The 14,861-nt window shown below is 46.7% G+C and overlaps 1 protein-coding gene across 4 annotated transcripts in view; it reads right to left on the minus strand.

Moving 5' to 3' along the window:
• The window catches only part of RBBP5 (RB binding protein 5, histone lysine methyltransferase complex subunit), a 148,569-nt gene that overhangs the window by 74,812 nt on the left and 58,896 nt on the right, over positions 1-14,861 (minus strand). For all 4 annotated transcript variants that reach the window (XM_077481288.1, XM_077481289.1, XM_077481290.1 and 1 more), the window contains exons 10-11: positions 14,537-14,654; positions 7,815-7,884 (exon numbers count right to left, since the gene is read on the minus strand). In XM_077481288.1, the coding sequence (XP_077337414.1) occupies positions 7,815-7,884; positions 14,537-14,654 (188 nt within the window). The remainder of the gene's footprint in view (positions 1-7,814; positions 7,885-14,536; positions 14,655-14,861) is intronic.

The following is a 14,861-nucleotide window of genomic DNA, read 5'->3' on the forward strand; positions in this document are numbered from 1 at the left end:
TCTCAGCACCTTCCGATTGAGACGGGAGGCCAGAAGATTCCACGTCTGGTGTGCCCCACCTCAGACACAGTATCCTGAAAACCTCCAGATGCAACGCCCATTCTTCTGGGTCCAGCATCTGGCGACTGGGATAGTCTGCCTGCCAGTTCTCCACTCCCGGGATGTAAATGGCCGACAGGGCCCGTACGTGTCGCTCTGCCCACCGAAGTATGTGAGCGACTTTCCGTGCGGCGGCTGAACTTTTTGTTCCCCCTTGGTGATTGACGTATGCCACAGCCGTGGCGTTGTCTGACTGGATCCTGATTGGACATCCCTGAAGTCTCATCGACCATGTGGAGATGCACAGCCTGATCGCTCTTAGCTCGAGCAGATTGATCGGCAACTTGGATTCTTCCGCCGACCAGAGGCCCTGAGCCAACTGAACCCCCATCACTCCACCCCAGCTGGATAGGCTGATGTCCGTTGTGATCACTGTCCACTTCAGGAGGTAGGAACTACTTCCCGGACTGAATCACCAAGGACCTCAGCCACCAGATCAGTGAATCTCTAACTGACTGGCTCACCTGGATCTGTCGATCCAGGGACAAGTGAGATTTGTCCCATTTTGACAAAATCTCCTTCTACAAGAGTCTGGTGTGGAACTGGGCATATGGTACTGCCTTGAAGGAGGCTACCATGAGCCCCAAGACTCGCATGCAGAAACGGAGCGACGACCACTTGCGGTTCATCAGCAGTTTTACCGCGGATCTAAGAGTCTGCAGTTTGTCTGAAGGGAGAAACACTCTCACTTCCCTGGAGTCCAGCAGCAAGCCAAAGTACTCCAGACGCTGGGTCGGTCCAATCACCGTCTTCTTCAGGTTTGACAGCCACCCAAATTCTTGCAGGGTCTGCAAGGTGATCGCCCCATCCTCCTCTAATTCTGAGGCGGAAGATGCCCTCAGGAGATCGTCTAGGTATCCCACGTTGCTGCAGCAACGCCAAAACTGGAGCCAATACCTTGGTAAAGACTGGGGGGGGGGGGGGAGCCACAAACTGGTAGTGGGCTTCCCCGACTGCAAATCGCAGAAACTTTTGATGACGAAGGTATATGGGTATGTGCAGCTATGCATCCTGGATGTCTAAGGATGCCAGGGAGTCCCCTTGATGGAGTGCAGCGACTACTGAGCGAACAGATTCCATTCTGAACCTCTGCACTTTTACAAAGTGATTGAGGGCTTTTAGGTCTAAGATTGGACATACCCCTTCCTTCTTGGGAACTACAAACAGATTTGAGTAGAATCCCTGGAAACGTTCTGATTCCGGAACCGGTACAACCACCTCGCAACTCAGCAGGTCCCTTACTGTCCCCTAGAGGGCCTCCCGGCGATACAGGTATGCTGGAGGGTAAGAATCTGTTTGGGGGCCAAGAGAGAAACTATCTTGTAGCCGGAGGAGTTTAGATCGCAGACCCATTGGTCAGATAGTCGAGAGGACCACTGGGCTGCAAACTCCCGAAGGCGACCCCCACCCCCCCACCTGAGACATGGGTGGGGGAAAACCTTCATGCGGTAGCACTTTTGTTCGCAGGCTTGCGGTTCCAGGGACATTTTTGTCCTTTCGTGGTCATCCTGTCGGGCTGGGGACATTTCGACGAAGCTCCAGGCATGCGAAAAAGCTGCTTGTGAGCGGAAAAAGAGGGTCCTTGCCTACGGCGTGGTTCCTTAGCCTTCCTGGACTGTGGGAGTAATGTACTCTTACCACCAGTGGCATCTTTAATAATGTCATGTTAATGTTAATGCCAAAGAGGCACCAAAGAGCCAGTCGTCAAGGAAGGGAAGATCCGTCAGGGATTTTTTGGATGCCTGGTCAGCTGACCAGCATTTTAACCAAATCAGACGCCTCAGCACCATTGCTGACACTGAAGCCCTGGATAACAGAGGAAGAGTATCCAGAGCCACGTCACAAACGTACTTAAGGCCTTGCACTAGTTGGTCTGCTAGTTCCACGCAGACAGGAGAAGCCTGCTGCTCTCCCAATTCGCAGTGCAACAGTTTTGCCCACTCAGTGTCTGCAACACAAGTGCGGACGCACTGGTCGCACGGCGGACATCACAATCGTAAACAAGGAACGAGCCACTGCCTCGGCCTTCCTGTCCCTGGGATCCTTAAATGCAAGGGTCCCCTCTAACGGAATCGTGGTTACTTTATTTAACATGGATACTGGGGGGTCCACGACCAGATGAGCTAACCATTTCTTGAGAAGGCATTCCTCAAAAGGGTAACGCACCTTCATGGATTTGGAGACTGCAAAGGTCCGTTTCGGGCGACCCCATTCCTTGTAAATGAACTTTTCAAAATAAGTCAGATACGGGAACACCTTAGGTGAATGTGCTGGCTTGCGGGACCCAAAGGGGACCGCTACATCAGTAGAAGGATCTGCCAGCTCCTGAATCCTCAGGGTATCACAGCTGTGATAAGTGCTCCAACAAGCGCTTTGTCGTGCACGGCCAAGGACGGGGGCTCATCCTCACTGTCTGAACAATCCTCGTCAGTGTCATCCGACAACACAGAGCAGGGGTCACCAGCCTCAGCAGGACCTGAGTCTGCGTCAGAGCTCTCCCCAGAGGACGGGGGGGGGGGGGGGGGCGCGAGTCCACTTTTTTGCACCCTTTTTCCCCACTTGCCGCCTCCATCCTGGCAACAAACAAATTGAGGACCGCCGCCAGGGTGTCCATAGGCACTGCACAGTCCGCAGGCGACCGGTTGCAATTGCCTGGATTTCGGGGGAAGAAACACCAGTTTCTGAAGCCATGCTGACCCAACCCTGTCTGCCACCCGAAGGGGACTTAGGACAGTGACAGTCCCACCCTCCTTACTGCCGCTGGCTGAGGGGCTCTTTCCCGCTGGACTCACCACCCTGAGGAATTCTGCACTATTCAGCAGGTAGTATCTGTAGTCCCTGTTGGCTCCCAGGTGCAGAGGAAACAGTGCTCGGTGGAAGTAGCTGCAAATGGCGCTAAAACCGCTCTGAAGTGTGCTCAGGCTTTAAGGAAATGGCCGCCTAGCGTCCAGCACAAGGACATAAAACACAGGGAAAATGGCTGTGAGGGCACAGGATCACATGCTGCTGCTAGAGAACACTAAGAAAACATGCACAGCACTGCGCAGGACATCAGCATGGCCTCATAGACACCTTCCAGGGGCATGAAGAACAGGACCCAGGACACAGCTAGCCAGCGCAACCCCCCCCCCAGGTGAGAACCCCCCCCCCCGGAGAGCCCCTGCATAGACCCACACACACTGTAGGGGAGGCAGGGAGAGCTGTACTTACCAATCCTGAAGAGCTGGGAGACATTTCATCCCAGACCCACTCACTGATCAGTACAGGGTGGCTGCTGGCCCAGCATACTGTGACGAAGACATCAGTAGCCTGGTCATATGTATGCCCCGGAGCATAAAATCTCACTACCACCTCTGGAGCTGACGTTTCGTCATGGCCTGCCTAGAGCATAGCTGCGGCCTGCACACACTCGATGGCCAGGACTGGGGAGACTACAAGGATAAGAGTATCCAGCCTGTCACCCAGCCGGCTGTTGATATTAGATCACAGGATCAATCATCTTGCGCAAAAAGTCACGCTTCTGCAGAAAAAAGCACGGACCGATGGGCCCGCAGGGTTCCTAGGTCCTTCTCCTTCACTAGGCAAAATAAAACTGATGACTGCATGGCAGGCTGGAGGGTTGTTTCCCAAGGGATCGCCCCCTGGGCGGAACTAAAGAGTTCTGAGTGCTCTATTACAACTAATGTCTAGTATCTCCTAGTAATAGGGCATAACAACCCAATGGCTAAGAGAGGAGCTGTGTCGGTTGGTAAATATAAGAGAAATGTATTTTGCAGCTTCCTTCAATACTGCCTCAATATCCTCTTAAAGTGGTTGTAAAGCCACTCTAACCTGTATACACCATCAGCACTGCCTCTTATTGTAGTATCCCCCTCTGTGTTTGATTTATAGAAGTAAATGCTGTAAATACCTAATCACACTGCCGAGATTGAGATGACATGACTGGGCAGCTTTCTCCTTTCCTCCTCTGAGAGATGCAGCGGGCGGGGCTGAGATTCCCCCGCTGATGTCAGTCGAGGGGGGCTTTAGCTGGCTGGTCATGTGATTGCAATCTCGGCTCTATGCATGAAGGTGAAAAACATTTTTTTTAATGCAGCATGCCCCCGAGCCCCCCTTATACTTACCCGAGTCCTGAAATGTGTACGACAGGAACGAGCACACCAGCTCGAGGCAGTGTCTCATGTCACGATTGGATGGATTGATACAGCGCAGCCATTGGCTCTCGCTGCTGTCAATCAAGTCCAATGATGCAGGCACCAGGGGGCGGGGCGAGTCCAGCATTCGTGTCTATGGACGTAAATGCTGGACTCGGGAGTTTGCCCACAAGGTAACCCCCACGGGAGAGCGATTCTCCTAGGGGATTATCCGATAAGAGTAGGAGACGCCGAAGGACCCCAGAAGTCGGTCTTCGGAGCCACTCTGTGCAAAACGAACTGCACAGTGGAGGGAAGTATGACAAAAAAATTTAAATAAAAAAAAAAAAAAAAAGAGGTGAACCTTTACAATCACTTTAAATGCAGTATTTACAGCACTTATATATCATTCACAGAGGGGGACACTGCAATAGGAGGAAGTGCTGATGGTGTATACAGGTTAGTGTTATGAGAGCAGCAGGAGGGGGAGGGGTGGCTCACACACAGAGAGGGAAGGGGGGAGGACGACACAGGAGCAGAGCAGATAGCAGGCTCTTATGACGGAAGCATGTAAACTGACCACGGTGTCAGGGCTCAGCAACCATGATACACTGTGGTCAGTTTACAGAGGGGTAGGGAGAAACTGACAGGATCAGCCAGGTTTTTTTTTAGGTGTTACAGGTGGCCAAATGACACAGGACAAGCACTGTGTCATATAACATGCTTTAAAGGAGTAGGATCCATTTTTACATTTTTTTGGGGGTTAACAAAGGCTTTAATTTAATTCCCTTCTGTGTCTGCGCAATCTAGAACCGGTGCATGGGGATATGAGGCTGAGAAATGAAGTAGGTGAAGAGTTGTGTTCTTTTGGAGATCTGGACCAAGATGGCTGTATCAAGGGCGTAATGTGGACATACTGTAGATGCAGATAGTTCTGCTTTAGTCAAATAAGCTACTTGTTGTGTGCCTGAAATAGCACTAGTATCAGATGCAGAGGTTTTAGAGCTTTGGCTCCAGTGCAAAAGACCCAGTGTTACTCTGAGGTTGAATGTCGTGCATGCCTTCAGCAGAGCTCGCCTATGATTTTGCATTGGCTCCCTTTCGCCTGATGTCCACCATAGGTACAAATGAGGAAATTCCCTTGCGGTGAACTCATGGAACAGAATGCAAAGCATAAGGAAGGAGTAGGCAGTAACCCAGGTGCAGACTCATCCTGTAACAAATCCTCTTGGTGAAAGGGCAGGAAGAAGCGTCCAAGTACCTTTTAGGGTCTAATTGGTGGCAAAATGTGCAACCAGTAGTGTAATGTACCTCATGGTCATCTACCAGAGACTAAGCTCGGAGTGGTTGAGTTTCAGTGCCAAGTTTGAAAAGTTTACACTGCAAGGTGAATACATTGAAAACATAGCCCCGTTTTTGCTGTAATGGTCAGAGATGCAGGGCAATCCTGAATGAGTCTTCGGGGACTGGGTTTCATAGTGACAGACTGGGCCCTGGACCTGTATAGCACCCTGTGGCCAAGGCGAGCTGTACAGCACCCAAGTGCCAAGGCGAGCTGTACAGCACCCAAGTGCCAAGGCGAGCACCCATGCAGGATCCATTGCCCAAAACAACATTACAGGCCACCCCCCCACTGTGTGGGGTCAGATACAGCTCCCAAGGTTGCACCGATTTAGATTCACTGCTTCTTTGTTGACATTAGAAGACAGTGAGGGCTTCATTGAAGAATTTTAAAGACAAAATAATGAAAGAAAATAATACAATTAAAGCGGAGGTCCACCCTAAAGTGGACCTTCCGCTCATCGGAACCCTCCCCCCCTCCGGCGCCACAATTGGCACCTTTCAGGGGGGAGGGGGGTGCAGATACCTGTACAGTACAGGTATCTGCACCCACTTCGGGGATAGCTCTCTGCGGAAAGGGGCGTAGATTACGCCCCTTTCCGCAAGTGCCCGCCCCTTTCCGCAAGTGCCCCGCTGCCTGTTGGGAAACACACAGATCCCAGAGGCAGCGGGGACCGTCCTTATTGCGCAGCGCAACTCGCGCATGCGCAGTAGGGAACCGGGAAATGAAGCCGAAAGGCTCCATTTCCTGATTCCCATACCCAAGATGGCGGCGGCAGGACCCGAGAGACGATCTAGAGATCGGCTTCGGGTGCCGACATCGCGGGCGCGCTGGACAGGTAAGTGTCACTATTTTAAAAGTCAGCAGCTGCAGTATTTGTAGCTGCTGGCTTTAAAAAAAAAAAAAAAAAATAAAAAAAAACGCGGAGTCCCGGCGGACTCCCGCTTTAAGCAAATAATTTTCTCTGTGAAGTAGAAAATTTCAGACACTAGCAGAACACCTAGGACTCGTGAAGAGCCACCCAGGGCGTGTCCTCTAAAGAATTGCCAATGTTTAACCACTTCCCGACCAGCGCACGACGATTTACGTCGACAGAATGGCACGGGCAGGCATATTGGCGTACAGGTACGTCCAATATTCGATGCCGCCCTGCCACCGGGAGCTCGCCGCCGGCGGCGCACTCCCGCGCTGGTCGGGACCCCAGTGAGTCCGGTCGCGGGACCCGCGGACTCGATCGCCGTGGGCATCCCCGCGATCGTCTCACGGAGCGGCCGAATGGAGGAAATGCCGTGTAAACAACATTTTTCCATTCTGCCTAGCAACTAGTGACGCTGATCTCTGCTCCATGTGATTGGAGCAGAGATCAGTGTACACTAAATGAAAGCCCAACCCCCCCACAGTTAGTAACACACCCCTAGGAACACTTAACCCCTACACTGCCACCTACTGGTTAACCCTTTCACTGCCAGTGTCATTTACACAGGAATCACTGCATTTATATAGCAGTGATTACTGTATAAATGACAATGGTCCCAAAAATGTGTCAAAAATGTCCGATGGGTCCCCGACAATGTCGCAGTCACAATAAAAATCGCAGATCGCCGCCATTACTAGTAAAAAAAAAAAAAAAATTATTAATAAAAATGCTATAAAACTATCCCTATTTTGTAAACGCTATAACTTTTGCGCAAACCAATCAATAATCGCTTATTGCGATTTTTTTTACCAAAAATATGTAGAAGAATACGTATCGGCCTAAATTGAGGGAAAAAAATGTTTTTTTATATATTTTTGGGGGATATTTATTATAACAAAAAGTAAAAAATAATGCGTTTTTTTCTAAATTGTCGCTCTATTTTTGTTTATAGCGCAAAAAATAAAAACCGCAGGGGTGATCAAATACCACCAAAAGAAAGCTCTATTTGTGGGAAAAAAAGGACGTCAATTTTGTTTGGGAGCCACGTCGCACGACCGCGCAATTGTCAGTTAAAGCGACGCAGTGCCGAATCGCAAAAAGTGGTCTGGTCTTTGACCAGCAAATTGGTCCGGTCTGAAAGTGGTTAAACACCTGAAGGTACACACCTTTAACCCATGGCGTATAAATACTCTGCCTGTGTCCTGTACGGTATGCTTAAGAAATAGGGATGCGTGTAGGCGCCCTTAGTGCTTTTCAACTGAATGAAAGTTACTAAAGATATTTCCTTTGCAAAGGCAGATGAATGAATAGAATATGAACGTACCTGCTGCAGAAAGCAGCAATTCGGTCAACGCTGGTCACATCTACCTCCTCGTCCTCGGCAGCATCTCCTCCTAAGCATTAAGAAAATGGCTTTTAAAACAACAAAAAATACACAAGCAAGCGCTTTAACATATACTGTATGTTAAATTAACAAAATGATGTAATGATGAAGTGCAACCAAAACGCATACATTCTGGGGGATTTTGTCTTTTACTCTGCCTTTCTGCATTGAACCACTTAAATACTGTAGGCCAGGGATATGCAATTAGCGGGCCTCCAGCTGTTGTAAAACTACAAGTCGCATCATACCTCTGCCTCTGGATATTATGCTTGTGGCTGTCAGATTCTTGTTATGCCTCATGGGACTTGTAGTTTTGCAACAGCTGGAGGTTTGCTAATTGCATATCCCTGCTGTAGCCATTCCAAGTGAAACTGGATGCCAGGTATAACACGGGGCCAATGCAGCAAATTTATAAAAAAGTAAAAATAAAAAGACTGCCCTAAAGTTTAGTAACTATTATGAACACTCTGGTATAGGCTTAGACATGAAGACATTGAAGTGGGGCGTTTCATGATAAATAGTGTTCAATCATAAAACACTAATTAGTATAAAATGCATCATATTTTCATGACAAAGCCAGGACTGTATTCGTGTACACAAGATTAGTGTTAGGACTGTTTTACTTCCCAAAACAAATTAATCAGAATTCAAACAGAATTTGAAACAGCTCGATCCAACTCAGTGTCGCAAATTAATTTCAAATGTGAGCTGAATTGAACTCAAAGCAGAAGTGTTCATATTTGAAGATTTCATTGCAATTCTTGCTCTGGTGGCCACTCCTAATTATACATTTTCCTTCACTTTTAGTCACTGTAACATGGATAAAAAGAGAGAGAGCGAGCCTCTATAGCAAAGACACAGACAGAAATAACAACCTAGACACAGACAACAATATTAAAAAGACCTTAGGCTTAACTGTGTATTAACACGAAAGCTTGTACCTAAAAATATACAAAGAACTATGACTTTTATTAAATATCAAAAGATATAGCTTATAAGACATACATAAACATTCTTACCTACCTCAGGTCTCTTAAATTATGCTGGATGTTTTTCAAAATGATTGGCTAGTATACATGAAATCTACATATGCTTGATTCCCTCATATAGGAAAACATTGCAAGTTGAATGCTATTATTTGATATTCATCTATTACCAATTTGATTTAACAACATTATATGATGAAAAACACTAGTGTATCCCAGCCACTTGAAGTATTACATAGTTACATAGTAGGCGAGGTTGGAAAAAAGTCCAACCTATGTGTGTGATTTTATGTCAGTATTACATTGTATATCCCTGTATGTTGTGATCGTTCAGGGGCCTAATAGTTTTTTTAACCACTTGACCACTGGGCACTTAAACACCCTTAATAACCAGACCAATTTTCAGCTTTCGGTGCTCTCACATTTTGAATGACAATTACTCAGTCATGCAACACTGGACCTATGTGAAATTGTTGTCCTTTTTTTCACACAAATAGAGCTTTCTTTTGGTGGTATTTAATCACCGCTCTGCTTTTTATTTTTTGTGCTATAAAAGAAAAAAAGACTAAAAATTCTGTAAAAAAAATGAATTTTTCTTTGTTTCTGTTATAAAATTTAGCAGATTAGTAATTTTTCTTCATAAATTTTGGCCAAAATTTATACTACTATATATCTTTGGTAAAAATAAGTACAAATTGGTGGATATTGTTTGGTCTTTGTGAAAGTTAGAGTCCACAAGCTATGGTGCTAAAATCTGAAGTACTGACGGCCTATTTCAATTCTTGAAACCCTAACATGCCAAAAAAGTACAAATACCCCCCAAATGACCCCTTTTTGGAAAGAAGACATTCCAAGATATTTAGTAAGAGGTTTGATGAGTTTTTTGAAGTTGTAATTTTTTCCCACAATTCTTTGCAAAATCAAGATTTTTTTACTTTTATTTTTTTTTTTTTTTTTTTACAAAATTGTCATATCAGTTTATTTCTCACACACAGCATATGCATACCACAAATTACACCCCATAACACATTCTGCTATTACTCCCGAGTACGGCAATGCCACATGTGTGAGACTTTTACAGTGTGGCCACATACAGAGGCCCAACATGCAGGGAGCACCATCAGGCGTTCTGGAGCACCCAGGACAATTCTGACATTTCTCTCCTACATGTAAAAATCATCATTTATTTGCTAGAAAATTACATAGAATCCCAAAACATTATATATGTTTTTTTTTAGCAAACACCCTGGAGAATACAATGGTGGTTGTTGCAACTTTTTATCTTGCACGGTATTTGCGCAGCAATTTTTCGAATGCTTTTTTTTTTTGGAAAAAAAACTGTTTTGTGCTTAAAAAAAAAAAAAAACACAGTAAAGTTAGCCCAATTTGTGCATAATGTGAAAGATGAAGTTACACCGAGTAAATCGATACCTAACATGTCACTCTTCAAAATTGCACAGGCTCGTGGAATGGCGCCAAACATCGCTACTTAAAAATCCCCATAGACGACGATTAAATTTTTTTTTTACTGGTTATATGTTTTGAGTTACAGAGGAGGTCTAGGGCTAGAATTATTGCTCTCGCTCCAACGTACGCAGCGATACCTCACATGTGTGGTTTGAACACAGTTTTCATATGTGGGCGGGACTTACGTATGCGTTCGCTTCTGCATGCGAGCACATGGGGACAGGGGCGCTTTAAAAAAAAAAAAATTTTTATTGTTTATTTTACTTTATTTATTTTAGTTTGACATTTTTTTCCCCAAAAATAAATTTTTTGATCACTTTTATTCCTATTACAAGGAATGTAAACATCCCTTGTAATAGGAATATGGCATGACAGGTCCTCTTTACAGTGAGATGTGGGGTCAATAAGACCCCGCATCTCACCTCTAAGCTTGGAAGCCTGAAAAAATAAAAAAAAATAAAAAAGATTCTGGATTTGATAGTATTGGCGAGTCGGTAGAAGCACCGGAGGGCGGCGGGAGGGGGGGGTGTCTATGGCTGGGTATTGCAGGGTATCACCGACTATGGCTGGGTATCTCAGAGTATGGCGTTGCAGAGTATTGCGTTGCAGAGCATTGCAGGATATTGGAGGGTGTTGCAGAGCATTGCAGAGTGTTGCACGGTATTGGCGGGTGTTGCAGAGCATTGCAGAGTGTTGCAGGGTATTGGTGGGTGTTGCAGAGCATTGCAGAGTGTTGCAGAGTGTTGCAGGGTATTGGCGGGTGTTGCAGAGCGTTGCAGGGTATTGCAGGGTATTGCAGAGTATTGCAGAGTAATGGCAGGGTAATGCAGACTATTGCAGACTATTGCAGATTGCAGAGTAATGCAGAGTAATGCAGAGTAATGCAGGGTATTGCAGGGTATTGCAGGGTATTGCAGGGTATTGCAGGGTATTGCAGAGTAATGCAGAGTAATGCAGAGTATTTGCAGGGAATTGAGGGGTTAAATTTCGGTGAGCAGCGATGTGGGCACTGCAGATGCAGCCCACATCGCTGCTGACACCGATCTCTTCCCCCTCCGCTGTTCCGATCGGTACAGAGAGGGGGAGGGAGGAACCGGCGTCATAACATGACGCCGGTTTGTTTACAAGTGATCACTCCGTCATTTGACGGAGCGATCACGTGGTAAACGGCCGCGACGAGTGGCCGTTTACCGTGATCCGTGATGCGCGGGGTCCTGTGGACCCGGCGGTCACGGATGCTCTCGAGTGCGTGCCCCAGGGGGCGCGCGAGAGCGGAATTCTGGGAGGACGTCATATGACGGCCTCCCACATTTAAGAAACCGCCCTGAAGCCGTCATTCGGCTATAGGGCGGTTATTAAGTGGTTAAAATTGCACACGCTCGTGGAATGGTGCCAAACGTCGCTACTTAAAAATCCCCATAGGCGATGCTTTAAATTTTTTTTACTGGTTATATGTTTTGAGTTACAGAGGAGGTCTATGGCTAGAATTATTGCTTTCGCTCTAACGTTCGCAGCGATATCTCACATGTGTGGTTTGAACACCGTTTTCATATGTGGGCGGGACTTACGTATGCGTTCGCTTCTGCACACGAGCACATGGGGACAGGGATGCTTTAAAAAATAAATGTTTTTCTTATTGTTCATTTTACTTTATTTATTTTAGTTTGACATTTTTTTATCACTTTTATTCCTATTACAAGGAATGTAAACATCCCTTGTAATAGGAATATGGCATGACAGGTCCTCTTTACAGTGAGATATGTGGTCAATAAGACCCTGCATCTCACCTCTAAGCTGGGAAGCCTGAAAAAAAAAAAAAAAAAAGAAAAAAAAGATTCTGGCTTTGATCGTATTGGCGAGTCGGTAGAAGCACCGGAGGGCGGCGGGGGGATGTCTATGGCTGGGTATTGCAGGGTATCACCGAGTATGGCTGGGTATCTTCGAGTATGGCAATTTATGGCAGGGTATTGCAGAGTATTGGAGGATACTGCAGAGTATTGGAGGGTACTGCAGAGTATTGGAGGGTATTGGCAGGGTATTGGGTATTGCAGAGTATTGGCTGAAATTGTACTGCAGAGTATTGGCTGAAATTGTACTGCAGAGTATTGGCTGAAATTGTACTGCAGAGTATTGGCTGAAATTGTACTGCAGAGTATTGGCTGAAATTGTACTGCAGAGTATTGGCTGAAATTGTACTGCAGAGTATTGGCTGAAATTGTACGGCAGAGTATTGGCTGAAATTGTACGGCAGAGTATTGGCTGAAATTGTACGGCAGAGTATTGGAGGGTACGGCAGAGTATTGGCAGGGTATTGGGTATTGCAGGGTATTGCAGAGTATTGGCGGGTATTGCAGAGTATTGGTGGGTATTGCAGCGTATTAGCTGGCATTGCAGAGTATTGGTGGGTATTGCAGCGTATTAGCTGGCATTGCAGAGTATTGGTGGGTATTGCAGAGTATTAGCTGGCATTGCAGAGTATTGGTGTGTATTGCAGAGTATTAGCTGGCATTGCAGAGTATTGGTGGGTATTGCAGAGTATTAGCTGGCATTGCAGAGTATTGGTGGGTATTGCAGAGTATTGGCAGGGAATTGAGGGGTTAAATTTCGGTGAGCAGCGATGTGGGCACTGCAGATGCAGCCCACATCGCTGCTGACACCGATCTCTTCACCCTCCGCTGTACCGATCGGTACAGAGAGGGGGAGGGAGGAACCAGCGTCATAACATGACGCCGGTTTGTTTACAAGTGATCACTCCGTCATTTGACAGAGCGATCACGTGTTAAACGGCCACGATGAACGGCCGTTTACCGTGATCCGTGATCCACAGGACCCAGCGGTCACGGATGCTCTCGAGTGTGCGCCCCAGGGGGTGCGCGAGAGCGGAATTCTGGGAGGACGTCATATGACGGCCTCCTAGAGTTAAACAACCGCTCTGTAGCCGTCATTCGGCTATGGGCCGGTTGTTAAGTGGTTAAATTGTTGACTGGGACAGTAATTATTACTTTTGGATAATGGTAGTCCTTTGAATCTTTTCTTTTTACTAATGTTTTTTTTTTTAAATACTGCAGCTGCTGACTTTTAATAAATGGACACTCACCTGTCCCAGGATCCAGCGATGTCGGCAGCCAAGGCCGATCGATCACTGGGCTCTCGGATGCTGCCGCCGCCATTCTAGGTGAGGGAATCAGGAAGTGAAGCATTGCAGCTTCACTTCCCGGGTTCCGTACTGCGCATGCGCGAGTCGCACAGCACAATAGGACTGGTCCTCGCTGTCTCTGGGACCCGTGTGTGTCCCAGCAGACAGCGCGCCGGGACAGGAAGAGGCATAGACTCCCACAGGAGTCTTAGACAGGTATCTGCACCCCCACTGCCCCCTGAAAGGTGCCAACTGTGACACCGGAGGGGGGGGGGGGGGGTTCTGATGAGCGGAAGTTCCACTTTAGGGTGGAACCCCGTTTTAATATAAAAAGCCTTCTGTGTGCAGCAGCCCCCCCTCATACTTACCTGAGCCCATGTCTATCTAGTGATGTCCACTAACGCCTTGGCCATCGAGGACTCTCTTCCTGATTGGCTGAGACACAGCAGCGGTGCCAATGGCTCCCGCTGCTCTCAATCAAACCCAGTTAGCCAAATGAGGAGAGAGAGGGAGTGGGGCCAAACCATGGCTCCATGTCTGAATAGATACACTGAGCTACATTTCGGCTTGGGTGCCCTCATAGCAAGCTGCTTGCTGTGGGGGCACTCAACAGGAGTGAGGGGCCCGGAGCTCCAGCCAGGGACCCGAGAAGAGGAGGATCTGGGCTGCTCTGTGCAAAACCACTGCACAGAGCAGGCAAGTACAATATATATATATATATATTTTTTTTTCTATTAAAATAACAAACACGAGATGTTACAATCACTTAAAGGACACATTTATACTGCAGCAGTTTAGTGTGTGGGCTGCTCTCAGTTTGGCTGCAGTCAACCAGCAGCATTATGCACACATCAGAACATCCACAGTTCTCTTTTTTGGGTTACTTTTTTGACGTGCACGCAGTAACGCTTCATTCACATCACGGTGTGTTGTGCGGTTGTGTGTATTGCCGTGGCATGCAATTCCTTTCTGTGAACTGCAATAAAATGGAGAATGTCTGCAATAGATCATTATCATTACTAATAATAGCAAGTCCACTAGAAGTTCAAAGTTTATACTGCATTTTCTTCTACCTGTTTGTTCAGGTTCACTCTTATCTTCATCTTCTATATCAAACTCCGACTCACGTTCCTCATACTCCACATTTTCATCTAGCTCCTTGAAGTCGGGAGCAAATGCACTCCAGTTTTCCTACAGAAAGAAACATAAGTGTAAAGGTTACATACAGGAGAAAAAAAATGCAATCCCAATTCCTAGAAAAGGTGAGACACTGTGTAAAAGCTAAATAAAAACAGAATACAATGATTTAAAATTCTCATAAACCCATACTTCATTCACAAAAGAAAATAGAAGTCTCAGAAGTAAAGATGGGCAGAGGTTCATCTGTGAAAAAACTGA

Source organism: Lithobates pipiens, unplaced genomic scaffold (genome assembly GCF_037356315.1).
Source record: "Lithobates pipiens isolate NorthernLeopardFrog02 unplaced genomic scaffold, aLitPip1_a1.2 Scaffold_16, whole genome shotgun sequence".
NCBI classification, from domain to species: Eukaryota; Metazoa; Chordata; class Amphibia; order Anura; family Ranidae; genus Lithobates; species Lithobates pipiens.